Here is a 27,977-nt window from a genome sequence, read left to right on the forward strand (position 1 = left end):
ACTATACCAGAGGATCTGAATACTCTAAATATTAATTCTTGGATGGGAGATTGCCAAGGAATACTAGAAACCTCTACAGAGCAGGAGCAGCAGCCCAAGGAGATAGGGATACAGAATCAGGGGCTTCAGGAAGCAAACCAGGAACTAAGTATTCCAGCTAGGCTGCAATTAAGAACTGATTCAACTGAGGAGATCCAGTCAGTTGGCTGAGAGGAGGGACAACAGGTGGGATCACTTGGGAAAGTGGCATAAGTAGCTGGAGGCCAGATCAGTTAGGTGCTGGAAGCAATGTCAGTGAAATTGTTACAGCCTAAATCTTTGCTAGTGAACCTTGACTTTGGTGTGTGGAATATGTTTTAGCTTGCAGCCTTGGTGTTGGTGAGATTACTTGGCTTTGAACATTTTGGAAAGGCCTTCGGACTACTCTTGTGTCTCATCCTTATTTTGATTGAGTGCTTTGGACTATGATACAGTATGGAGCCATTTAACAGTAATTTGGTGGATAGGACATGTTAATTCGTTCAGTCGCTTCCAACTCTTTGTGACCTTATGGACCAGCCCACGCCAGAGCACCCTGGACATAAACAATTACAAACTGATTATTTTTATGTACTTACATGAACCTTCTTTCAGAACCTCTCACCAAAACCTTGATAGGACTATAGAGATTCTGGCTGTTTTTCAATAAGAATTTAGAGTAAATAGTATAATTGCTTCTGCTGCAATGATTACTTCTGCTGTGATTATACTATTTGCTCTGAATTCTTATTGAAAAATGGCCAAGATATATGGAGGAGCGTTAAAATGTGTGTAGTATTATTCTGAGATTTCTTTAATCCATTCTGCTCTTCATTTATTTTGAGTAACAAAAGCAGTCAGCTTTGCATGGAGGAAGAACCCATTAGTCCCACCTAACCCTAGTGTTGTATTTTCTTGTCCATATAATTTCTTCTTCTACACCGGTCTCTCCAACTTGGCTGTTATTCAATCTGTATATGTTTCCCCAGTGCAGATTTTGACTTTCCCTCCTCTCCTTTTCCTTGCTTGCTGGTATCTCTTTTCCTTCATCCTGGTATTCATTAAACCTTTCCCTGTTCTAAATCTCCTTCTCACATTCCAGTTTTTTCCCCTCTCCCTTTCAATGTTCATGCTTTTTCAAATCCAGACAGTGTTATCTATGTATTTTGCACCTTATTTGCTCATTATGCAAATGCTTATTATTCAAAGCTACATATTAGGCAATTTATTCATTATTGTATGGCATGTGTTAGGTCTCTGTCTGATACCTATAAGTGCTAATTGACCTCTCAGAAGTATTCCTTTAAAGTTGGTTAATGGCTAGAAAGCAGAAGATATATAAAACAGATAATTGCGTAGCCTTGCACTTACATTCTTTCTTTCTGCACAACATGCCACCTTTAGCTCAAGGGGTTTTGTTCACCCTCATGACCCTTAGCCTTGATAACTTTTAAAACCCCTCTTCTCATATTGTTCCATTGTCTTCAAGAGTTTGTGGAGATCCGTGTGTGTGTGTGTGTGTGTGTGTGTGTGTGTGTGTGTGTGTATACACATGTGTATACACACACACCTTAATTTCTCGGCATCTGAATTTCAATTTCAATCTGGATTTAAATTTCTGTGTCAAAATGCCACAGAAATTAAAATTCACCTTATCAACATTCAATGATATTTGTTGGCATTTTGATATGAAGATGAATGAATATAAGCTAAGCTTTAGTTGTCATTACTATGAGAACTTAATGAGCTATTTCTAAAATTGCCTTGTACTTTTTTAAAAAGAGCAAAGTAAAAGTTAATTTATTTACAGAGGTTTACAGAAGGATAATGCTAAAGGATAAAACTTACAATACTTTGGATCCAAAGGTGTGTGATTAACAACACTTGTGAAGGTGCGCTAAGTACTCAAAACAGGGCCCTTCCAAACCAGCCCAAAATGTAGGACCTGTCTTGCTTTTTGCATGAAGATTATTTTTTTTTAAAAAAACAACAACAACATTTGAATACAGTAATTTGTGAGTTTGGCAAAGTCATAGTCTCCTAAATAAAAAAAAATATATATTTAATATCAAAGAAAAATGTGACACTTTTGGGAATGTGCCATCAGGTTATTACAACAAATCATCATTATTATAAATAAAAATAAATGAGTGCTACTTAGATGTTACTGTTGCAAAAGTGTGAAGAAAACGTTGCATCCACTGTCCAATAGTTGCAAATGTATTCTCATTTTGTTTGGTAAGGCATCTTAAATGTTTTGTAACAAGACTCCATTTTAAAGCCCCTATTTATGTATTTTATTGTATAATGGGTTTATTGTATTTAATAGAAGTTCACATTCCCATTTAGCAGTTAGGTCCTAGCTATTTCACTCATTGCTGCTGAGATCAATCAGTCAATGACATCCAGAAGGTCAGGACTGGGAGAGATAACAGACAGAAAACAAGTTGGCCATAGAAAGTGGAACAAATAACACACAAAATAACCATACAATCCATTAATCATAGGAAAATTTAGAGAAAAATATTTTCCACATTATTTTGTTGTGGTATTGTTTCTGTGCTTTCAAGTACTTTCTCACATTTGGTGGCCTTAAGATGAACCCATCACGAGGTTTTCTTGGCAAGATAACTTTGGAGAACTTTTGCCATTGCCTTCCACTGAGACATAGAGAGTGTGACCAAGGTCACCCAACTGGTTTCTGTGGTCAACTGGGGATTTGAACCCTGGTCTCCAATAACCTTACTTCAACACTCAAACCACATCATCACTAAAATGCCACACATATGGCAAACTTCACATACTTCTGCATGTTTCATCCATATATTGCAGTGGTGGCTAACCAATTTTTGCCCCTTGGGTCCTTTAGAAATATCCACAAAACAAATGTCACTCATAAGTGCCTGAAAACGTCATGGGAAGGCAGAAGAAATAGAATGTTCCGGAATTTGTCTAGATGTAGAGATTAGTGTTTCTGATGTGTGTTCATTTGCAAGGTAAAAACTGCAGTGACAGATTGCAGAAGAGAGTTGTTAAGGTGCTGCAAATAGTTGTTCTCGCCATATATTACTGCAGCTCTCAGCCATTATTCACCTTTGACTATTATGAATTAAGTTTAGGTAAGTTGTTAACCAATGACATCTGGGTGCGAGTAAGAAAAAGAAGACAAAATAATCTGGAGCTGCCCCAATAAAGCATGGGAGCATACCCAGAGCCCTTATGATGTTCACATGGTCAACTAGATTGAGGGTGCATTAGGGCCGTTGTCAGTGCCACTGCTTCACAAGCAAAAGCTGCTCCCTCACAGCTGGCGATATTGCTTTTGATGAAGTCAAAACAAGGTGCCCAGACATGATATTGCCAGAGATCTGCCTTGAGCCAGCAACAAAGCAGTGGTTGTGTTTGAAGTATCGCCCTGTTTTCAGTCCAGTCTAACTGTCCACACCTCAAAAACTCTGGAGTAAAGTCTGCTACCCCCTTTGCACTATTTTAACGACTGTCTACCATATGGACTCCCTGCAATGCTTGCAAGGTGAGTCCACATAATGTGTAGCTATTAATCTGGTATAAGGGGAACCAGAAATAGGCCCATGTAGAAATGGCTGAAATCAATGGCAATCACAACCCTTGGCAGGGTGGGACTGTATTGCTATAGCACAGAAGTAAAGTGTATGCTTTGTAGACAGGCAGTCTCAACCTCAGCCTGTAGATCTCTAGGTTGGGATATTATTTTACAATCCTAGAAATCCTTTGCTAATATGTTACAAAGCCAATTAATTTCAACATGGTTCTGATTTCTTCTGAAAAACAGATCTGTGCAATACACCATTATTTCTTATAATAGTGAAGTGAAGTGATAATGCTACCCCTTTCTTGACATTTAAGAATGCATTCTTTATCTCTCTGTTTTGAAGCATTAATGTTCACACTAAGAACATATGCTGATCATGGGACTTCTATAATATTATGTGTACATGATTTTGTAGTAAAACATAAATGTAACCATAAATATGACTGGAACAATTTCATTAATGTCTCACTACAGTGAATAAATCAAGGGAAAGTATGTCCCATGGAAGGAAAGAATGGCTTATAATGTACACCAGGGAACTTGAAATTTAAAGGAATAAATGTTTAAACAAATAAGCTATTGAAATATTAACTTCTTGGTATATTTATAAATGTGAAATATCCATGTATTAGGCTTGGCATATAGTTTACATTAACAAGGTAGTTTTTGACCATCTGATAAAGTAGACATTTGCCAATGAATGCTTGCAATGTTAAGCTATAGCAGGGAATCATGGTCCCAGTTCAGAGAAGGCCATCTGCACTATATATTTATATATCTGGATTAGGAAACTGGCACCTGCATTTATATAATCTGTAGGACCAGGAAACTGAATGAGGATTCAGAAGTGCATCCAAATATAGATGGGAGCGATCTACATTGTGTTATTTTCTGATGGATGTGCAGTGCTCGTAGATGTGCAATCACACACTGTTGTGACAAGGGTGACATAAGGATAGAACTGGAGGTGAACAGAAGATTTTTTGTTCCATATATATCTTTCCAGAATAGTGTCCGTGTTATTTAAAAACCCTTTGCAACTGGAAGAATAGTCTTGATCATGGATCTGAAATAGCCATAAACTCTCCAGTCCCTATGAACCATTACACAATGTCATTCAGGTCTCTATCATTCTCAGCCTCCTATTTGCAAAAAGAATTGTAATTACACATATTCCCTACTTGACAGGTTAGGGACCAGAGCACTGTCAAAAACTAGAAATTGTTGGCATGAAGGCAACTTGAATTTCATTGAAGGAACTCTAGGGTGGCTTGGAGTTTGGTCAACAAACCATAAAATCTAATAGGAAATAACGTGTTATCACAGTAACCCTCAACTGTAGGCATGATATAACCTGAGAACCAAATTGAAAATAAATTTGCTATCATCCAGGATTTTAAATTAGTCTTATAATAAACTGGAAGACTTCAAATAGTTTTAAAAGGTTTTGGGGATCCCTTGAATGGTAAGTAAACTAGGCTTCAGCTTGCAGTGATCAGCTGCATTAGCCCCTAGCAACAATGTTGGTCTGCCTTTGAAATTCATTTTCTTTTAGTATAGGACTGTTTCATCTACACTGAAAATCTGTTGCTTATATAGTCAACATCTTCTATATCTACTTCAAGTTCTGTAGGATACATCTCTGCAGCTGCAGTATATGTGATAGCTAGTTTTCCCTGCACTTTTATATTATGCAAATTATACCCTGTCTTAAATCTATTAAACCAGATTTTGCTAGCCTAAAATATTTCTTCCACAGATGTCTCTCCTCTTTCAGCCTTCATTATATTAAATAGACTTGGGGCTTTGACCTGGTTAATGCCTGTGCTTAGAGGAATATTGTGGTTAGTTTAGTCTTAAATCCACTGTAAAACTTTTTAACATATCAGCATTTAGGTTGTTCCACTTCCCAATAATTTTAGTATGCACTAGCATAGCATTTTTAATTTTATTGAATAGTTTGGCCTTATTTTAACAATTTTATTAACATTTGAATGAGATATGCATAGCTTGCAGCATATAGCATTGGGTGCATTTACATTGTAGAATTAATGTAGTTTGACACCATTGTAACTGCCCTGGCTCAATGCAATGGAATCATGTGAGTTGACGTTTTACAAGGGTTTTTGGTCTTTTCTGCCAAAATATCCTTATGCCTTACCAATCTATTTGTCTTATGTGTATGACAAAGTTTATCACATTTAGAGCACCATGGCTGAGATCCTACATTATGTAGGCAGATCAAAGCGCAATTCCTGCACCATTCAGTTTTCTATTCCCCACATATATGCATTTTTGGATGGGGCACTGTTTTGTCTCCCAGAGGTTTGGTTTGCATTTTTCCATAGCTGTAGAAAATAGCACCTGTTTGCATTTGCTCCAGGGTTGCTGCAGATTCTGCAGCAGTCTGATAGTTAGGATATTAGCAGAGTTTGTAGCCAGCTCGGCAAAGTCTTTGCTGCTTGCAGCCTGCAAATGTATCAGTTTGTTCTGGAGACTGCCCCTTTTTCTGGGGAAAGAAGGCTCCATTTTGAGAAGCCTTTTCTGCCTTCTAGACTGAAGAAGAAACAACTTAGATGTGCCTGCGTGGCCAAGCCAGGCCAACTCTGAAAAGGCCATTGTAAGTACTGACCTGCCTTTAAAACCAGTGCCAAGCATAGATAGGGAAAGATTTGTTCTTTCTAAAAATAGTAGCTTTGGCACTGGGGCAGAGAACATCTCCGGATTTCTTTGCCACTGGAGGAAGCCCTACCAACTTTGCCTCAAAAACTAGCTTTGAGCTTAGATAGTTATAGACCTTTTTGATAGCAGCTCAGGGCTAGGGTAAACAGGATCTCAGGATCTCTTCACCTTTGGTGGAAGTTAACCCAGCAACAAAAGGGAAAAAGCAAGCAAGGAACATCTGCGAGGTTTTATAAGTTGACTGTTTTTATTTGCAACCTTAACTACGTATGCCAAGTCTGCCAAGGACTTTGTGAAAATAAAATTTTGTTTGATTGTTCTACTTGAAGTGCCTTTGGTTACTGGGATTTCCAGAGCTTCTAAGTAAGGCCCCCGCAGTTCACCTGGGCAAAGGAAGAAGCTTAAAAAGCTTAAAAATCCTAAAGCTTAAAAAGGTGCCTGGGTGTGATGGCATAGGCACCAGGGGATATGCTTTAGTAAATGGGAGTGGTCACAGATGGAATGAGGTTTGTCCACACAATTCCATATTCATCTGAACATATTTGGAGGGAGATGGAGTACAAGAGGCTATCCTTTATGCCCCATGTAAAACCTCTCCACTGTAGCTGTCAAGCTGTGGAAGGGGAAAGGCATGCTGGAGGTTATCTCTGGAAGAGAGTGAATGGGTAGGCATGTTCATTTCATCTTGGTTCAGAAAAGGAAGGCAATGAAACACACATATGGGACACACCAATACACACATGGCACACAACAACATCTCTTCCCATTGTCTGAACAGCAGTCCCTTTCAGGGTTTGACAGCTTCTGGGGAAGTTTGACATTATCTAAAGGGATACAGAATGCCCTGTTTCCCCAAAATAAGACCTACCCCGAAAATAAGTCCTATCATGATTTTTCAGCATTTCTGAGGATGCTCAAAATATAAGCCCTATTTCAACAATAAGCCCAAGATATAGTTCATTTAAAAAGTTATTTTGGAAAAATAAGATTGCCCCTGAAAACAAGCGCTAACTCATCTTTTGGAGCAAAAATTAATATAAGACCCTGTCTTATTTTTGAAGAAACAGGGTAGCACTGCACACTTTGTCCATAAAGAGAAAACACTAAATCTTCTTTACACTGAAGATAGCACTCCAATCCATGAAATAGTAACCAAAAGATGACATTATAGTAATGTGACAAAGTGGGCTCTTGCCCTCTAGAAACCAATGTAATAAGTGTAAAGTCTTTAAGATACCACAAGTCAATTTGCTATATGACATAATCTATTGCTATTCCTTATGACATTTACAAAAATCAGGAGGAATACTGCATAAAATATGACTGCAGCTTTAAATCACCTAGCAACATTCCTATTTATATAGCCAGTGTTTCCCCAATTGAAAATAATTCCATCACTGACTTCTTGTATTGACTTTATAGCTTTACTCCCTCCCTTCTGTATGTAGTAAGATTTTCTTTAACCTCAAAACTTAATTAGAATTCATAGCAGAAAGACAGCTCTGTGGGGAACATGCCTAATGATTTTGTTGAGGTCTGTCAGAATATTATCATAAAATGCTGAGTTTGCAGAGTTTATGTAGATCTCGTGGCCTCAGACCATTGCACCTGACAAACCTTTCTTCCTTTTGTAAAATGTTGTCTTTGAGACTTTGCCTCTGATTTCTTATCATTCCAGCCTTGAAGTGAAAAAGTCCCTCCCTCTCTCCCTCCCTCCCTCATTCTCTCTGTGTTTCTCTTTGTTTGTAATAGAGACCCTCTCAAGTGCACTCGTAGGAAACATTCCTCCTTGCCAGAAACTATCTCCAGTAAATTATAGTAATCATTACATGGCATGTGATCAGGATGGCCATTATAGAGTGCCTAAGTGCCCATTCACTTTCATTTCCCAAAAGTTGTGGATAGGTTTGATGTTTCCGTAAGTGTGCCCCCACATTTGCAGTTTGGACTTTCGAGGATTTATTTACTCATAGATTTGATAAAAAACATTATTTCTAGGAATCTCTAGGTTTTCCAGTGCTCCTCTATGGAACACCTCTCCAGGCACCTCTAGGTCTTCTAGTGTGATTCTATGTCTATCTTCCAGTGGAAGATGACTATAGAGTCATCCTAGTAGACTTAGAAATAACATTATTTCAAGGGAGAAAATAGCAGTTTCTTTATTTGTGGCATTTCACTTTCATGGGGATCTGTGACCTTAACCTCAGCAAATGTGGAGGTTTGACTGCACTATTAAAAGTACAATTATTAAAAGGAATGTGTTGGGCTGGATGTTTGGGACAATCATTGACCCCATATGGTTTAAAATCATGCTTAGTTTTCATCACACTTTTTCCCACCTGGAGAGAAAACTGCACTTCATTTTATTTTATTTTTAAAATGTATTTCATACTTTGTTTCTCAGATGTATCTCAGCCTGCTGATTGTTTCTTCCGGTTCTTTAAATGACTCAGATTCAGTTCCAGCCCTGTTGGCAACAGTTTACAATTAGAGGAAATTATGTTGAAAAGTTTGGCAAGCAATTTTATTCACATTACTGACATTTCTTAAAAAGTATTGGTTTATATTACAGTAGAGTCTCACTAATACAAGCCTTGCTTATCCAAGCCTCTGGATAATCCAAGCCATTTTTGTAGTCAATGTTTTCAATATATCATGATATTTTGGTGCTAAATTTGTAAATACAGTAATTACAACATAACATTACTGCGTATTGAACTACTTTTTCTGTCAAATTTGTTGTATAACATGAAGTTTTGGTGCTTAATTTGTAAAATCATAAACTAATTTGGTGTTTAATAGGCTTTTCCTTAATCTCTCCTTATTATCCAAGTTATTCGCTTATCCAAGCTTCTGCCGGCCCGTTTAGCTTGGATAAGTGAGACTCTACTGTATATATTTTTTTAAAACCATACTACTGTGGATGTGCCACAATAGATTTCAATTTGGTGTGTCTTTAATGGATGCAGATGCATGGTAACTTTAGTCTAAATTAGGTAATTAGTCCCAAGTTAAGCCGTTCAGCTAAGAGAGCTTTTGAAGTCAGTGCTTATGTTAGTTCCTTTGATTCATTTTTTTAAAACTTTGGTTAGGAATAAGATTTGGATTAAAAAGTATGATCAAGGTGTGGAGAATGTCCTGTTGCTATAAGTCTATACAGATACAACTTAGCTCTTAGTTACCTGAATTAGTTTATACTTTAGACTCCTTCTATTCCCAACAGCATTTAATCACTCATTTATTCTGATGAAACGTAGCATACTTTCAACTGAAACACCCTGTATGTCTTTTTTTTTAAAAAAAAACCCTCTTAATCCAGTATCCAGTATCAATAAAATAAAAAGAAGAGTTTTAATCACTTTTGTGTGGTCACTATGTTTTTTTTAATGATTAGGTGCAATACAGATGCCATTCCTAAAGCATTTGGTAGTAATAAGGTAAAAGCTATTGAAGAGAAAGTACCATTGCATGTCAAGTGTGGACCACAGCACAATAGGTAGGTAAAGGGTTTCCTCTGACATTAAGTCTAGTCAAGTCCTATTCTGGGCGGTGGTGCTCATCTCAAATTCTAGGCCGAAGAGCTGGCGTTGTCCGTAGACACCTCCAAGGCCATGTGGCTGGCATGACTGCATGGAGCGCCATTACCTACCTGCCAAAACAATACAGATAACCAAAAGTTAATTTAGTTTGACTGTAGACAGTTTGAAGCAATATAAATTGAAGCAAAGATAAAATGATATTTTAGTTTCAAGGAAAGGCGATTTTGAAAACAACGACTATCTGGAAATCTTCACACTTGCCCAACCTTATATGTTTCATGGTTCTGTGTGTATTAGATTGTACATTTTTGTATTATCCCAAAATACTGATTGTTTCTGTAATGCGAAAACACTTGTAAAATAGTGTGCATTGCCCTGAGGGTTCTAGCATAATAGCATGTACCGTAAAAGTACGGATTTCTTATGCCGTAAAGACTCACTTTGGCCGCCTTCCTTTTTGGAGAAAAATACTTTAAATTGCCATTTTCTTTCACATACAATTAGAAGTACTGTACTTACTCTGCTTATTTTTCCCTTCACTTGGCCTGCTTATTTGATTTGAAGATAAAGTATGCCTGTTCAGTTGTTGACTTCTTATCAGTGTTGGACAGATCCCACCTCAGGGTTTGACATCAGTAACCAAGAGAACCCTCTTATTAAGAGAAGGTCATGGAAATCCCAGGTGATCTTAATTCCAGACTATTCATTAGCTACAGAATAGTTAATATGATGATTATTCTTTGCAAAGCGTGGTGAGGAAATTGTAGATATATGAATTTCGAGGAGAAATTTACATTTATTCATGAGTCTATTCCTTTCATGATGGCATCTATTATAGAAAACGGCTTGAGCTTAAAGAAAACAAAAGAAAGTCATTGTAGCCTGGGTTCAGTAGAGCAAAGATCAGGTGCTTTATATTTTCAGAAAGGTCACTGTATAGATTAATAAATAAAAATAGATTAAAATGGGGAATAAGAGAGATTTTCATAAAATCCCAATTGGTAATAAGAAATACACCTGTGATATTTTCCATATGTTATGAACTTATTTAATTACACTGAGACAAAATCAGTGGGTAATTTATACGGATCCCTAAGGGAATGTATTTGACCTAAAGGCAGGCCTGGGAAGGATAGTTTAAAATGTTAATTAATACTGAATAACCCTGATCTAATCCAACTGTATTGTTTCAAAAGGGGAAAGTGAGATATGAATGAAATAATATCACAATGATTTGTAAACATCCCCACCATCATATGGAATTATAGGTGGAGGCATATTTTGCAGTCTGATTCTATTTCCTAAGCATGTTCCACTCAGTGGTAGTGTCTTTAACTGTTGGTACTTTGCCTAGATTGAATCCTTGGCCAATAAATATATTCCCCTACTAAACACAGGGGAACTTTCTTTTTGTTTCCTAGATGTACCTAGACTTTAGTATTTGCCTTGTAAAGCTGGAATCTTGCCATTGATGGTGTAGTGTCCAAGCAGAAGATGGGCACTTTATCCTGTCTTGAAGAACCACGTGGCATTAGGTGTCACGTTGTACCTAGGTGTCACATAACACAGTGAGACTTATGTCCAAGTAAACATGCACAGAATTTCTCTATAAGAACTTAATCCTGCATTGATTTCTAGCTGCAGATCATTAAGGAAAGCAGAGACTTGTGCGTGTGTCCTTGACGCAAAATCAGTAAAACAGTTTATGGTTGCTTCTGCTTTTGAGTGAAAGGACAGCCTGCTGTTATGGCAGCTGTTTTTGGCATCTGCTCTTGTTCTTCTGCGGTACTTTTAATGAAATATAAGTTTGAATAATAAGATTAAGTTAGGTAGTTTATAGGCAACTTCACATTATTTGGGATTCAGTACTTGCAGGAGAAATAGAAATTTGTCTTCCCTCAATCAATACTTACAACCAAACACAAAAAAGGTTTTAGAAAATGGTAACAGTTTGAAAATCAAATGGTGAGCATTAAGTAAGACAGTAGTACCTATTCTGTTTCACTTTTATTGATCTCCCACTCTGTTGTTCTATAAAATGACATATTAGTGAAAACTGATGGGAATCTGATGAGCAAAAGGAATAATGAATTGTTCCATTAACAAGTTAACAGCTTGATCTCTGTACCGTGTGGTTTCTGAGGGCCTTTGGTGCATGAAGTGTGACAGCTTGTATAGCAATTTGCCAAAAAATGCTTTACATTCAGTGACATGAGCAGCCGTCCATACATTGGAATCAGTAAAATTAATTGTATTAATATTCTTTTAACATTCTTTTGCCATAGCAAACAATAGACTGCAACCACCAAATCTTTCCCACTTGGGGCCTTGGAGCCCATCTGCTACTTTTAATGATTTCAAGGAAACTGGCAGTTGAAGACAAATGAGAGATAATTGAGGCATTCATCATCCTGCACATTTTAAAGGCTACCTGGCTGGGGTTGCATAATGCTGCAGTTAGCCATCGTAGTTCCACATTTATAGTATAGTTCTTACATATCTGGTTTTCCATTTTAATGGAAAGAAACCAGCTTTATAAACTATAGTTTAACATTAATTTGTTTCCAATAATAAACTGAAGTTAATTAACCAACATTTTTTCTCACATTATGTTGGAAGAGTGGTGTAGTCAGGAACACATAGACCATGTTTGTTATAGCATGGGCAAACTTCGGCTCTCTGGGTGTTTTGGATTTCAACTCCCACAATTCTTAGCAGCCGGTAAGCTGGCTGGAATTTCTGGGAGTTGAAGTCCAAAACACCTGGAGGGCCAAAGTTTGCTCATGCCTGCTGTGTTTGGAATTATGTTGAGTTCATCATATTATGAGTTCTTCCTTTTGAATACCTAAATGTATTTTAAAAGATTTTTTTTTAAAAATTCACTAACTATGTCATCCAATGAAGCAAGCAAAACATGTGTCTTAGTGGCAGTAGAAATGTTAATTTTGTTCTCCATGATTGAGTAGACAACTGCTACTTGCTCAGTACAGAGAAATACTTTCATAGACCAAATGCTACTTTGGTAAAGCCAGTTTTCTGGATATTGCTTACGGCAATTCACTCTTTTTTATAGTTATTTTTTCAACTTGTTACCTCTGGTGCTGTTATTATTCAAAACAGAAATGGGAGCCCATTTTGCAGATGCAGCCCCCCTCCAAAAGGTCAAACACTACAAAATCTACCCAAACCATCACAAAAAAATTGATGCTTTTGTTTCACTTGTCTATTCCCAGACCCGAATCAACCATGAAAATAATCTATATTTAAGCTAGATCATTCCCCCCCCCCCCCCCACAAAACATGTTTTGGAAGATAGGATTTTGATTACAAGATCATGGCAAACTCAGTCTCGTGTTAGACATTTTCTCTTCACATGAGAGTGTGATCGTTGCTTTTTGACTATGCTATTGCCGGGGCCCTTGGTATCTGCCTGGGTTTGAGTACCAAAATCTGTGGTTGCTCAAGTCTTAATGAAATATGATGGTGTACTAAAAAAGGCAAAATCAAAGTTTGCTTTTTAAAAATTCTCCTCTTTTTGGGAATATAATCAGACTACTGATGGTGGGATCCTTGGATGCAGAATTAGTTCCTATGTTGTGCTTGGGGAAATTTCAACACACTGCATTTTCCGAGGGCTTCTTTTGTGAACAGTCAATTCAGTGCATAAACATACTATACTATCATTTGGAACAAACTCTATGAGGACAAACAAATTGAAACTTTAACCAAAAAAATACAGAGTTGCTTCTCATTATTCAAGAGACAGATCTGGGAATCGGGAGTCAGTTTGTTGTAAGTGGGTTTACGTCTCCTTGAAAATAGGTTCAAAGTTTGATAGTATTCCTGAATTCAGCCTGGAAGCCCAGGTTTCAGTATTGACCACGAGCTCATCTATATTGGACAGTTTACCTTGGTATTAATGTGTTCTGGAGCAGTTCAGATCCAGCATGTTTGTGCTGAATTTGGGGCCATTATCTAGATAGCTTGAAAACTCATCTGCTTTTTATCTCTGTGTTATTGTTGCTGTTCATTAATCATATAGAGCTTCACAGCACAACCAGCAATTTGCTGGTTGCATGGGTGACCTGTTCCAGTATCAGCTGGTGTGCCTGCAATGGCTTGGAGCATGGATGGAGCTCCATGGATGACTAGGAGTTGTGGCAGAGGCAGTATGGACATAACCATCCCCTTTCCAATTGAAGAGCTTTATACTGAAAGGGAAAGAAAGGGAACATTTAGCTACTGATTTTCCCATTTCTTGGGTCAGATTGTAGTGGTTTTGGAGCTTGGTTAGTACATATCTGCTTCTCTAGATGTTTACCTTTTTTGTTTTATCAACTGCATAGTTTTGTGAAACACCCCCCATTTTATTTTCACTAGTTAAAATAAAGGAAATACACTGTAAAAGATATTCCATTTTCCATAGATGCCTCTTTCTCTTGGAAGAAGGAGAAAGCCTGTTTGTTTTCTAAATGACTTAAAGCTCTTGCACACAAAAATAGCCCAGAAATTCATATTACAGTAGAGTCTCACTTATCCAACACTCGCTTATCCAACGTTCTGGATTATCCAACGCATTTTTGTAGTGAATGTTTTCAATATATCGTGATATTTTGGTGCTAAATTCATAAATTCAATAATTACTACATAGCATTACTGCGTATTGAACTACTTTTTCGGCCAAATTTGTTGTCTAACATGATGTTTTGGTGCTTCATTTGTAAAATCATAAACTAATTTGATGTTTAATAGGCTTTTCCTTAATGCCTCCTTATTATCCAACATATTTGCTTATCCAACATTCTGCCGGCCCGTTTATGTTGGATAAGTGAGACTCGACTGTATGTGATGATGTAATAACAGACTTGGTGCGTGTGTTCTCTCTTCAGCCTCAATGGCCACATTTGGTGCTGGCTCCAGAGCTGGAGTTTCGGTGCATATGTTGCATGAAGATACACGCATACACACTGCTGCTACTGGTCAAAAAGCAACAACCTCAGATTATTGGCATTTTAGAAATACTTCTCTACACTAGCTTCCATCATTTCCACTGAGATGTTTTTTTCTCTCATCTGGTAGTAGTAGGAAAAGAGCAACCTCAAAAGTAGAATGATTGTTAAAGGGTTGGGAGAAGTATTCACTTCTTCTATCTCTCAACATCCTCCCAGACTGATGTTTCCTCTTTGCTGCTGTGTGTAATGTTCCATCAAGTCACCTGTACATGGATTCCATATAGTTTTCTTAGGGAAGCGATACTCAGAAGTGGTTTTGTCACTTCCTCTAAAATATGACCTACACCACCTAATTTCCATTGGACTAGTGATGTGGAAATAAGGATCACAGTGTTACTAGAAGTTGAACGAGCTTTCATTTTCCCCACAATACATAATTGTGACTGAGATCTCCATTGTGATGTACCAAAAAGTGGGTGCATGCTTTAGTCTATGGACTACTGACATAATTTCTGCACCCATGTGAAATACTAACAGTTATAGGAATACTAATCTATTTGTTATAGCAGGACAAAATTCTCTAACTGAGTTTATCTTAGTATCACCTTTTCTAATGGAGCCCCCAGTGGTTCAATGGTGCCAACAGGATTGTTGACTTGAAGGTTGGGTTGCTGACTTGAAGGTAACCGGTTCGAATCTGGGAGAGCATGGATGAGCTCCCTCTGTCAGCTCCAGCTCCCCATGCAGGGACATGAGAGAAGCCTCCTACAAGGGTAGTAAAACATCAAAACATCCGGGTGTCCCCTGGGCAACTTCCTTGCAGATGGCCCATTCTCTCACACCAGAAGTGACCTGCAGCTTCTCAAGTTGCTACTGACACAAATAATCCCTTTTCTTATTTTACTATGTCTCATTTTATCATTTAAAAAAGCACCAACATGAAAATGTGAGTATATTTTCATATATTTCTCAGGACATAACTAGCTTATTTACAATTTTACCCCATATATAAATTTTATGGGAAGACATTACCATATATTAATATTAAGTGAACTAATATTAAGTCGAACACGGATTGGCTCTGACTTTGGCTCGAAACTTCCCCTGTTTTAATGGTCACGTGGTTTTAATTGTTTTAATTTGATTTGGCTACCTGCTTTTATTGTGTTTATGTTTGGTTTTTACTACATGTTGTATTATATGTGGCATTTATTTTGCCATTGTGTAAGACCGCTCTTGGTTGCCTAAATCCAATAGTTAGTCCCAAGGATAGTACACCTAGGGCCCTTCTACTCTGCCATATAATCTAGAATATCAAGGCAGATAACCCACATTATCTCCTTTGAACTGGGTTATCTGAGTCTACACTGCCATATAATTCAGTTCAAAGCCGATTATCTGGATTTTGTACAGCTGTATAGAAAGGGCCCTAGTTTGTCAAGTTGGTAGGTTACATCAATTTGGTGGATGTGCTCTAGCAAAAACTAATAATTAAATTTAGGCTCACACAGTTTTGTACCTTATGCATCTGTTGTAAGACAAGCACACACACTTTTATGTGCATTTTTGTTGCACCAGAGTTTGAAGGATAACATGTATTCCAATTTGTGCATCAGTTCATGGAGTTGAGACTATATCTGCACTAAATTGTGACCAATTAAAATTACTCTTAATACATTTGTAAGACATTTGTATATTTTTATTGTATCAAAAAAACACATTTTATGGTTAAAGAAGCAACAATAGTGCAGGGAAATGAAAGAAAGATAGGGCAAATGCTTATGCATAATATACCGTGCAGAGAACTGGATCTGTTGGTACAGTGACCTCATTACTGTTGTGACAGATATGGATGAAGGTGTCGATGAGCCCCTCATGCCTGTGTATGTATAAATAGATAATTTTAAGGGTGCTAACTAGGTCATTGTACTGGTTTTGCAGATTCCCTTCTCCATTCTGCACGGTCCATTCAAGGGATTGTGTACTGTGAAAGAGGCAAGATCCTGTGATAATTAGTTAAATCAGATTCAACAATGCAGTGAGATAAACAGTTGTGGTAGCTGCTGCCATGGCAACACCATCATGCTCACCCTCTCGGTGCGTACACGTCTCCTTCCCTCCCTCCTCCCTTCCCCCTCTCCGCATACACATCCCTCCTCCTCTCCGGCAAGTGACACATTTGCTAATGGTCCGTACGTTTGAGAGGGTTTAATGGCAGCACTCTTTGCTTTGAAAACTATTCAAAATGATGAATGAGGAGGCAGCTCAGAAGAGTGATGGTGGAGAGAAGTATAATGGAAGCAACCAGAGGAAGAAAAGACCCAAGAAGGTAATGTGGAGAGAGATGGCAAAATGTGTGCATAGAATAGCGAGGTGGTAGGAGTGGTCAGGAGTCTTATGAAGGAAGGTAGTCGTATGGAGCCCCTTCAGAAATGTATGCTCTTGTACCTTTTGCCTGTTTTGTGCTGCGAGAAACAGAGCAAAACATGACCATCTTGCCTTGCTTGGGAATATTGTTTGATATTTGTAAAGCTGAAAGTGCTTCTAGTGTTTCAGTTGTTGAGGCATTTGTGTAGATGCCGAGTTGTATGTGAAGGCTGTATTGGAGATTTGTTGTTAGTGTTGATAAAATAGCTAATTTGATGATAATTTGATGAAACGCCCAAGGACTAATGTTCCAGTGTCTTTGAAGGCTGGACAATGCTAATGTTAATCCCAATGGACAGTGGACTGAAGGGCGCTTTTAGAAAGCACACAGCTGCTGTTTTGTTGAATTACTATTGACTTTTACTATGCCTTGCTGTATCAGTACCATTGTATTGTATTTTTTTTGCAAGAAAAAACTGTGCGGTATGTGTATCTGTGTGTATATCAGGATAGTTTTTTTTGCCAACATTTTGCTTTGTGTGGATTTGTAAACTGGAGTTTGCTTACCCCTAATTCAGATTTATTTTACGATCATTAAATTTTCAATGGTTTCCTTTTTAGTTACCTATAGAAGCCATATGCTTGTGCTACCATGCTAATATGGTGGAGAGCAGCCTAAAATACATTGCCACACCCAGCTTTTAGGTAATCTTCCTAAAGAAAGGGATCCAGCTATTAAAGGCTTTCCATTCTGGAATTCAGTATGTATTTACTCAAAATTAGATCCCATTATATCCAAGTTATATATATGTACATGAGATCCTAACATTTATTTTTACAATTGAAGTATTTTCCTATAATCAGATTTACTCCATAATAATTATTCTGCTAATTGGCTCTCTAAGAAATGCTTTAGGAATTATGCAGAAACAAGCCCCTCCTAAATTGTGAAGTGACTTCAAAGGAAGCATCACCAGGCTATGTGCTGTCTTTCCACCTATTATTTTTAAAATAACCATACTGCAAGAATATTTCCACTGGAAAATCCATAAGAAAATTTGTGGGAACGAGAGGCTAAGTGACCTAAGGGGAAATGCAGCATATTCATTAATGTGTCTTGTAGTCATTGGTGTAAACATGAGTAGAATTTATACAATGTCGTAACATAGCATTCCAAAAGATAAACCTCCCTATTTTTAGAAACCTGATAGTATATGCTACTTTGAATAGACATTAAACAGGTCTATCAAAGACCTTTGATATGTAGAAATCAGTCTTCCATTTGTGTGTGTGTGTGCAACATTCAAACTAGAAATAATTTTTATAAATGTAAAGGCTATGCCCCAATTGGTTTTAAGAAAGAATATAATCCCAATAATCCCAGATTGCCAAATCCATAAAGAATGCCTTAGAGTACAAAGCAGGGAGGAATGTAGATTGAGTTTCATAGATATGCAGAATAAACCTCTGTGTGAGAAAGATAGTTTATCATTTCATCATAAATTATAGCCTCTCTTCCATTGTACTGCCCATTTACAAAAGGTCCTGTAAATACAGAATCTTACATTCCTATTTAAGCATCTTATTTAATTGGGTGAGATGAGAATGACCAAGGGGCGTTAAAATCTGTACTGAAGAAGCACCCTCCCATTTTATTTCTCTTTGAGCCTTACAACTATGTTGTTGACAAAAACATATGAGTTCTTCAGTTGAAAATCACCTTACCTGGGTGCTAATGGACTCAGTACATTGATCAGCAAAACGAATGCCTAGAAGGTTAATTAAAGTTGTATCCAAAGATCTCATTTTCATACCAGATTTCTAAGACTTATCCTGTCCTTGCCCCCCCCATGTTTATATGGCAGAAAGGATGCTGAGCAAAGAAATAAAACAATTTTCATAGTAGAGATTTTGAAGAAAAAAAACCTAAGTTATTATCTTTGTAGAGGCAACTATAAAAATGTCTGGCTTCTGAAAATATGTACACTCACACATAATCAGCAGTGGAAGTAATAACCTAGGTTGGCTCTTCCTTGTTGGAAGTCTTCAAGCAGAAGCTGGGCAGCCATCTGTTGGCTCTAGGTTGGATTTCCTGCATCAAAGGGTTGAACTAGATAGCTACAAAGTCTTCTCTAATTTTGATATTATCATTATCCCAGAGTTTGGAAAAAGAACTTTTTGTGTTATAGATTTCCAAAACTTCCAGGCAATATAGCCAGTGGTTTATGCTGGTTGCAGGATTCTGAGAATTGTAACCCTACCAAATAAATTCCCCATGCTCTGATAAACCACACAAATTTAAACAGTACTTATTTCTCAATAACCACATTTGGACAGGAGTTCACTCCTTGAGTCAGTTAAGAACATGCTAGATGTGATGCTTCCTATAGATCTGTGTTTAAAAAGTGGTTACCATGTGTCATACTTTCTGCTTTTCCTTGTAATGGTTAGGCATGCGTTCCCACTCTGTAATATCTAACATCAAGGGGCAAAGGAATTAAAAGTAAGCACTCCACCTTAGGCAACATTCTTGTGAAGCAATACATGCAGTTCTGCTCATAAATTGGCTTTTAAAACTGGCTTAGTATATTTTTTGTTTTAAATGGATGTCAATGTGCAATTAAAGATACATTAATTGTGCCACACCCCCTTTAGTTTGCAAATTTCCTTGCTCTCACTAGCCAGGTGGTCATTACCATCCCATAGCACCAGCCTTGACCAAGGACACCCCTGACTCCAGGTGTCTGCAGCCATAAGGCCTTCTCATAATGAGTACACTGTTCATTGTGTTTGTTAAATATAATGCCAGTCAGAGTAGGAGAAACTTCAGTAACTGGTCCTGTGTGTTCCCTAAACCTGGACTAGTGAAATTGATGCCCTCTAGATATTTTGTCTAAATGGGTAGGTAACTGTTTGTTCCAGTGTCCCCTCCCCATGCACTGCCTGGGGATCAGGAGAATTGCAGTGGGCAAACCAGTGTGCTTACATGAGTCATTTGGACACGATTTTTGGCAAAAATGGAAAGGGTTGGGTGGTTGCTTGTGGCCTGCAATCTGCCATTTTCCACTTCCCATTTACAGTGTTCATGATCCTGGTTATTCTCCTTTAGACTTTTGGTAGATGTAGTATGAAACATTTCCAGGACACCAGGTTTCCTAACTTTGCCTTGAACCATGGTTATTTATTATTTCTGCGCCACCCCACTTTACAATGAAGCTACACATTGACTATTAGTTCAAAAAAGTCAACGTTGTACTGTAGAACACCTAGAAGGCTAAATGTATTGAGTCAATTGAAATTTGATATTTTCCCTATTGATATGAAAGAAATAACAAGAGGTAGTGAAATGCCACAAAGTGTTATTCTGTTTCCTACAAGTACATTAATTTATTGAGAAACCATTTGCTCAAATCTGCAGCTGGAGGTGAAGAGGGGTGTATTAGTGTCTTCTAAACTAAGTTATGTTACTTCTAAAGAGTTCAGACATTTCTTAATATATTTAAAAATCTTTATGCAGTTGCAGCTCTAGCATTCCATCTCTATAATATGTTTGTGCTTCAGAGAGCCAGTGCGGTGTAGTGGTTTGAGTACTGGAGTATGAGTCTGGAGAACACGATTCAAATTTCCACTTAGCCATGGAAATCTACTGCATGACCTTGGACAAATCACACTGCTTCAGAGGAAAGCAAAGGCAAACCTCATCTGAGCAAATCTTGCCAAGAAACCCCCATGATAGCCTAGCCTAATGGCTACTGTGAGTTGGAAATTACTTGAAGGCACACAACAACACCAACAACTTGTGCTTCAAATCACCTCTCAACTTCTGATTATCCCATGCCCTTCATAGGGTTTTCTTAGGCAAGGAATTGAATTTTTGCCAAGTTTTATAAGCTGCCTTGAGTCTCCTCCGGGGTGAGAAAGGTGGGGTAGAAATAAAGTAAATAATAATAATAATAATAATAATAAAATAAGGAATACTCATGGATCATTTTACTAGCTCCTCTGAAATCATCATATCATAGTCTGTCACTTGTGGCCGAGTATAATTGCCTTCCAAGTGTAGAGTCTTGGCGTTGGGTCTGTAGGTGACTATAGAGACCTGCTCTCTGGATCCACATGTCCTTTCACTGTGAGAATATTGATTTCCAGATGGAAGGTGGTTCTGATAAGGGTTGGCTTGACTCACCTCCCTCTGAAATATAGTCTACAGCATCTGGTGTTTGTTAACTATCTTCCATCCAAGTATTAGCCAGAGCTGAACCTGCTTATCTTCCAGCAACAATGAAAAAATAGATACAAAATAAAGGAATGATTATCTCCATGTTCACTACTTAATCTATCTTGTCATGTCAACGCAGCATCTATTATTAGAACTAGCAGACCACATTTGATCTTCACTAGATGTTGTCAGATGATGGTTCAAAACATCTCATAGACATCACATTACTGCCATTCCAGTTGATTCCAAATGTGATTTGAGAATGCTATTTTCATTTGACCTATTTATTCATTGTTTATTTTGGAAAATAAAGTCTGAATTTGGATTGCCCATCTATTTCTGAAAATGTGAAAATTCCTTAATTATTTTGGCTTCATAGGACTGTATTTGTTCACACCCATTAAGTTTTAAGACTCTAAGAGTCAGCAATGCCATTTTGTAGCTAATGTTATGTAGTAATGTCTCTAGGAATATATCTCAAAGGGTAGGCACATTAGTCCGTTCCAGCAAAACAAGGATTTGTCTTGACATGAGTTTTTGACTTTGTATGGATTAACAATATTAGAGTTTCAGATATATAAACACATTATGGGTGTGTGGTGAGAAATAAGAACAAATCTGGACACAAAATGTGGAAACTGTTTGTATGATACTAGCAAAAGAAATTAGAAAAGTCAGACAATAAGTAAGTTAATTAACATATGACAGGGATCTGTTATCTGATGTAACTCCTTAGCAGTTTATTATTACTGAATCAGTAAAACAATGAGAAAATGTTCTTTTGTTCTGTTGTGCTGAAACCTGCTTATGCACCTTTCCATTATTTCTTTATTTGTTTGAGGAGAGGGGAAAAGCAAAAATAGCATTTTTCTTTCCTTCTGTACATCTTTTAGCAAGCTACCTTGATAGCAGAAGTTGGCAAATTTATCAATTTTCTGTATATAACCCTTTTTTTTGGCTAACTCCAAAGCATAAAGCATATCAGGCAAGCTTTTGAAGCTTCACTGGCTTCTTCATCAGAGATGTTAAAAATCATACAGGAGAAGAAAGGTGGCAATGTTTATAGCCACAATCTTCGATTTTGTCTCAGATGTTCCCAAGACGAGGTACCTCTGCTTTCATTGTGATCCCTCAATAGTATTACAACTGATAAGAAAGTAATATCTGAGATAAAATACATCTTGCAAGTTTTCTTCTCCTTCTGATTTTAACAGCTGAAGTAAAGCTTTGAAAGCTTGTGTGATTTTATGCTTTGGAATTGAGCCAGTGAAAGTGTTGCTGGTTTGCAGATTTTGTATTTTGCTGCACGGCCAGCCCTGAATATGTATTGTAATAATAAATAAACTCTTGTCAGCAGATAGATTTAGCCATTGGTCTGTCAGTCAGGTTAACATATACAACCTTATCCCATGGGCAGGAAAGCAGGAGGGGAGGAAAGTGGGGGATGTGACCTACTCTGGCAATATCCATTTTTAGGGATGGCCAGCTATCCCATGACGTTTCTCTGCTTTCCTCTGCTTCTTGCCACTATCTTTAATCAGGAGTCAGGGGAACACCCGACCCCTAAAAACCAACTTTTCTGTTCATCTTCTCATGCTGGCATGATGGATTTGCATGCAAGGCTGCCGGAAGTGGAAGTGGGGTGTGCATTGTGGGAAAACCGGGGGACGCCATTGTGTGAGCATGAGAAGACAGTGAGAAAATGGGGAAAATTTAGTTTGGGATAAGGTCCTTTGTATGAATATGAGTGACTTGCTTTTTCAAGGTCTACCCATATCTTTGGAGCAAAAGGGTCAGATGATAAAGGCACCACAATGCGGCAGCCTCAAATATTTATGAGCGCCCTTTGTTCATCTGACCCCATAAAATGATGCACCCTGCTTCAGGAAAGCCAAGAAATAGGCCACTGAAACTTATGTATCTCAACATGTGGTCTTAGGGCAGGTTGGGTTCTTTGAAAGTTCTCTTGCCACTATTGGAATTTTTTGTTGCTGTTATGCTTTTAAATATTCCCTTTGATGCAGTCATGCAGGCGTAAGAATGCCTACTGTGGTGCCCTGTATCTCTTCTGTACAGATTTATACTTAGAGGAGGCAGCATATGTAACTTGGAAATTTTCCCTTTTTCAGGATGGGGATATAATTGTCTAAATCTACCATCAAGTATATACATAGATTGTGGTGCATGAGAAATTCCAGGAATTGTAGTCCCCAAAAGGAATCTGCTGTGCTTGTAATTTATTTGAGATAAGTAGCAGACTAAAAAAATGGTTAAGACATTTCCTATTTGTTTGTATACTGCGAACTGGGCAGCCTTTGCTGAGAAATTGCTATAATAATTAAAGATTGTTATCTTAGAACTAGATGCTATTGCATATGGGAATGAAGTCATGGAAAACTGATGTAATCCTGCATGATTAATATGATAGCTATATTTTAAATTAAGAAGGGTTGAAAAGAGATATTTCAGGGTGATAACTGAAAGACAGGGAGGGGATTCTTATTTACAAATGTGGAAGGAGTGTAAAACAAATACACCACTTTTTTAAGGATAAAGAAAAATAAGCATAATTTCTTGACTCCGTAGCTGCAATGCATTCTGTGTATTGCTGTCCTCGAAGTCTGCTCAGAATCTATTTCTGGTTTGCAGTATGGCTGCAGTATTGACTAGGAAACAGAGATAACAAATTTGAGAGAGGGCTTCATTCCAAGTTTTTTCTGGACACAGTTCAAGGTGCTTGGTTTGACCTTTTTCTCAAAGGCTTTAGTCCTATTTACAGTAGAGTCTCACTTATCCAACATAAACGGGCCAGCAGAACACTGGATAAGCGAATATGTTGGATAATAAGGAGAGATTAAGGAAAAGCCTATTAAACATCAAATTAGGTTATGATTTTACAAATTAAGCACCAAAACATCATGTTGTACAACAAATTTGACAGAAAAAGTAGTTCAATGCTCAGTAATGCTATGTAGTAATTACTTTAGTTATGAATTTAGCACCAAAATATTACAATGTATTGAATACATTGACTACAAAAATGCGTTGGATAATCCAGAACGTTGGATAAGCGAGTGTTGGATAAGTGAGACTCTACTGTACTTAGAAAATGTCTTGTAGCAGTTTTATTTCATTCCCTAAAACCCTAAACAATTACATTTCTGTGGATTCCTTGGTCTTTAGTCACATTGTGAGATGATGCATGTAGGAACTGTTCAATATTGATATCACTCTTCTGGAATTGTTTACTGAGGATTGCCTACCAACCTCTTGTCTTTTCAGGCTTTTGAAATGGGTGAAAGTAAAATTTAAATTTTGGCTGTGATTTGATTCAGGTTAATTACATTTTGGCAGTGCTTTCTTTAAAACCCATTTTCTGCTCTTAATGGTTTAATATGATTCTTCCTGCTTATTTTGCGTCCTAATTGGAAATTACTGTTTATTGTAAATGAGTAGTTTTACTGAAAGACTGCTTGAACGTCCTCTAGTAAAAATGGGAAAGACATTAATAAAATAACATAATCTATGGTAAACCATAAAAATAAATGCAGGAACATGGATAATCTTTTAAGTCAAGAAGTTTATCATTGAAAGGAACAATGGTTTATTATGAAACTGGAAAGAAATGTTTTATCTTTCTTTTTTTATATATAAGAGTATCAGTTTTGTCGACAATGCAGTACAAAATGAGAAATGACAGCAAATACAATAAAGAAAACAGTTTGTCTCTCAAAGGGATCTTTGGTCCTAAAGATCATTTCTTGGCCACAATAGGAAGAAATTTTACATTGCTTGCAACTAGCTCCTCCTCAGTTCCAGCCAAATATATACAGTAGAGTCTCACTTATCCAAGCTAAACGGGCCGGCAGAAGCTTGGATAAGCGAATAGATTGGATAATAAGGAGGGATTAAGGAAAAGCCTATTAAACATCAAATTAGGTTATGATTTTACAAATTAAGGACCAAAACTTCATGTTATACAACAAATTTGACAGAAAAAGTAGTTCAATACGCAGTAATGTTATGTTGTAATTACTGTATTTACAAATTTAGCACCAAAATATCACGATATATTGAAAACATTGACTACAAAAATGGCTTGGATTATCCAGAGGCTTGGATAAACGAGGCTTGGATAAGTGAGACTCTACTGTATATGAGTTTTGTCAACTGGGCAGCCTTTCTATTTGCCAGGCATCCAAATTAGGAGGGGATGTGCTCAATATTCCTAGGTTCTTGTGAAATATTAGCATAGAGGTAGCTCTAAAGAACAAGTGAGCAGAGCTTTAGGAAGATAGCCATAGTGTACATATGAATGAGGAGTTCCAAACATTTGAGAAGGAAGAATAATTCATTTCTCGTTCCTTTCTCCATTTATGGAGCAACTGTATGTAAACAGTTCACATTATAAAGTTGTCTACTGGATGTAAAGTTGCAGTACTGTATATCAGTAGATGGTTGCATGTATTAGGGATTTAGGTGTCTGAAAACTAGTTGAAAGTTTTAAAAAAAAAACCCAGTGAAGTGTGTGCCATTAGGAAAGAGGAATCAACAGCCACAGTTAAAATTGCTCCCCCAGAATTCTGTAGTTAGAAATTCTTCCATAAAACATGCCCAGAGATCAGAAGATAAAGCTAACTGTTACTCAAACCTCTTCCATCCCTCACCTAATCCCTTCATGGGTTAGGACAAAGTCTGAAATTCTGCTTCATATGGTTAAGAACCCAGCCCAATCCCAGCTCACTTCTATCCAGGCTAAGACTGTTGTCCTAATTTAGGAGGAGGGAAGACCATGTGCTTGCAGTCTCGTGAAAATATGCATGAAGGAGAGCATCACTCTGTTAGTTCTTTCTTTCCTCTGCCCTCTTCTGTGTTGTTCATACTGTTAGCTCTCTAAGTTGCAGTCAGACTGAATCATGCATAAAGTAGCCCCATGGACTCTGTGAACTCATTTTTATTTTATGATCAATACAAAATGTTGTTTTTTCTATGCTGTTACATGATCAATATAACATGAATTGTTTTTTTCCTTTGCATTTAAAATTAGAATTGTTCAATATAAATCCAAGTTGTGACTATGTTCTTAAAGCCCATGAATTGAATTAGAACTTGATCCGGAAGCTTCACTTGAAAGAGTAAATAACCAAAATGATTCTAAAGTCCTTCCTGCAATGTGCTTTCACATAAAGGTGAACCAGTCTTGTTATTTAATGTAGCACTTATGACCTCTCTTCAATAAGGAATTGTGAAACAAGGTCCTCATATCATCGAATAGCATTCAGCTTACCTACCTGTGTTGAAAATTACAATTGGTGACTGAATCAATGGATTAGTGTCTGATTTAGCATAAAGGAGAATGTAATGACATAAAGAAGGCAGGGACAACATAATAAATAAAGACAACTGTTACAATCAGGTTGAAAGTAAGGCATTAAAAATGAATAAGACTAGTCTAAGACATTTTTCTCCCTGAGACAAAGGCACCATCCCAATATAGAAACTGCATAGACTTAGCTGAATGTTACTTCAGCATTAGTGACAAGATGGCATTCTCCACTGCCTCTGACCTCAATTTGCCTGCCCCAGGAGGAACAGTCTTTCCAGTGCTTGTCCTACCTCACGTTAGTCTTGTAAAACAATGGCAAGATAGGGAAAGTTTCCCTCATTTTCCCTCTTTTCTCTGCCCGTGTGTATGGGGCAGCACAGGAGGGTTTGTGTTCATGTATATCGCACCAGGTTCAAGTTAAAATCTCATAGAAGAGGACAAAAGGGAGCAGTCTAATAAACCAGAAAGTATTCTATTTTTTTAAGCATCATTTCTAGTTGGAATGAAAAGACTCAGGAAAGGAAGAGTGAAAGCTCAAAATTTCCTAATATTACTAATACACCATCTGGATTTTAGAAATAAAAGTGGCAATTACAGATCCCCTGATATATTTAGCAAATTTGGATGAGCCCCAAGGAGATGCATAACATACAGCACTGACTGCCACCAGAAGAGAATGGTCAAAGGGGCAAAAGGGGAATACCCGAGGGCCACCTCCACTTTTAACAACATGCCACATTGATTCCACCTTGTCTTGAGCATAAACCTGCATTGACCTCTGCACAGTAACGAATTCTAAGATCTTCTTAAAATTGGGTATGTGTATCTTAATGTATGGGTCTCTGGTGGCACAGTGTGTTAAAGCGCTGAGCTGCTGAACTTGCGGACCGACAGGTGCCAGGTTCAAATCCCGAGAGCGGAATGAGTGCCCGCTGTTAGCCCCAGCTCCTGCCAACCTAGCAGTTGCAAATGTGAGTAGATCAATAGGTACTGCTCCAGTGGGAAAATAACGGCGCTCCATGCAGTCATGCCGGCCACATGGCCTTGGAGATGTCTATGGACAACGCCGGCTCTTCGGCTTAGAAATGGAGATGAGCACCAACCCCCAGAATCAGTCACGACTAGACTTAACGTCAGGGGAAACCTTTACCTTTACCTTTACCTATCTTAATGTATGCATGATATGACTGATTAGAGCTACTTAAGTGGTAACAAGAGTTGTTTTAAAATGGATTGGTAAAAGCAATAAAGAAGTGTCCCCATTAAAGCAACATTTCAGACGTTAGAAGATACTAAAATGAGA

The 27,977-nt window shown here is 37.6% G+C and overlaps 1 protein-coding gene across 8 annotated transcripts in view; it reads left to right on the plus strand.

Annotated features, from left to right (window-relative positions):
* Positions 1-16,785: 16,785 nt before the first annotated feature.
* The window catches only part of ank2 (ankyrin 2), a 217,994-nt gene continuing 206,802 nt past the window's right edge, over positions 16,786-27,977 (plus strand). For 2 of the 8 annotated variants that reach the window (XM_062981327.1, XM_062981321.1), the window contains exon 1: positions 16,913-17,091. In XM_062981327.1, the coding sequence (XP_062837397.1) occupies positions 17,008-17,091 (84 nt within the window). In that variant the 5' untranslated portion in view covers positions 16,913-17,007. Of the gene's footprint in view, positions 17,092-27,977 lie in introns of all 8 variants that reach the window. The other 6 variants (XM_062981284.1, XM_062981289.1, XM_062981302.1 and 3 more) reach the window with 6 other exon arrangements.

The sequence above is a fragment of the Anolis carolinensis genome, chromosome 5 (genome assembly GCF_035594765.1).
Source record: "Anolis carolinensis isolate JA03-04 chromosome 5, rAnoCar3.1.pri, whole genome shotgun sequence".
NCBI lineage: Eukaryota > Metazoa > Chordata > Lepidosauria > Squamata > Dactyloidae > Anolis > Anolis carolinensis.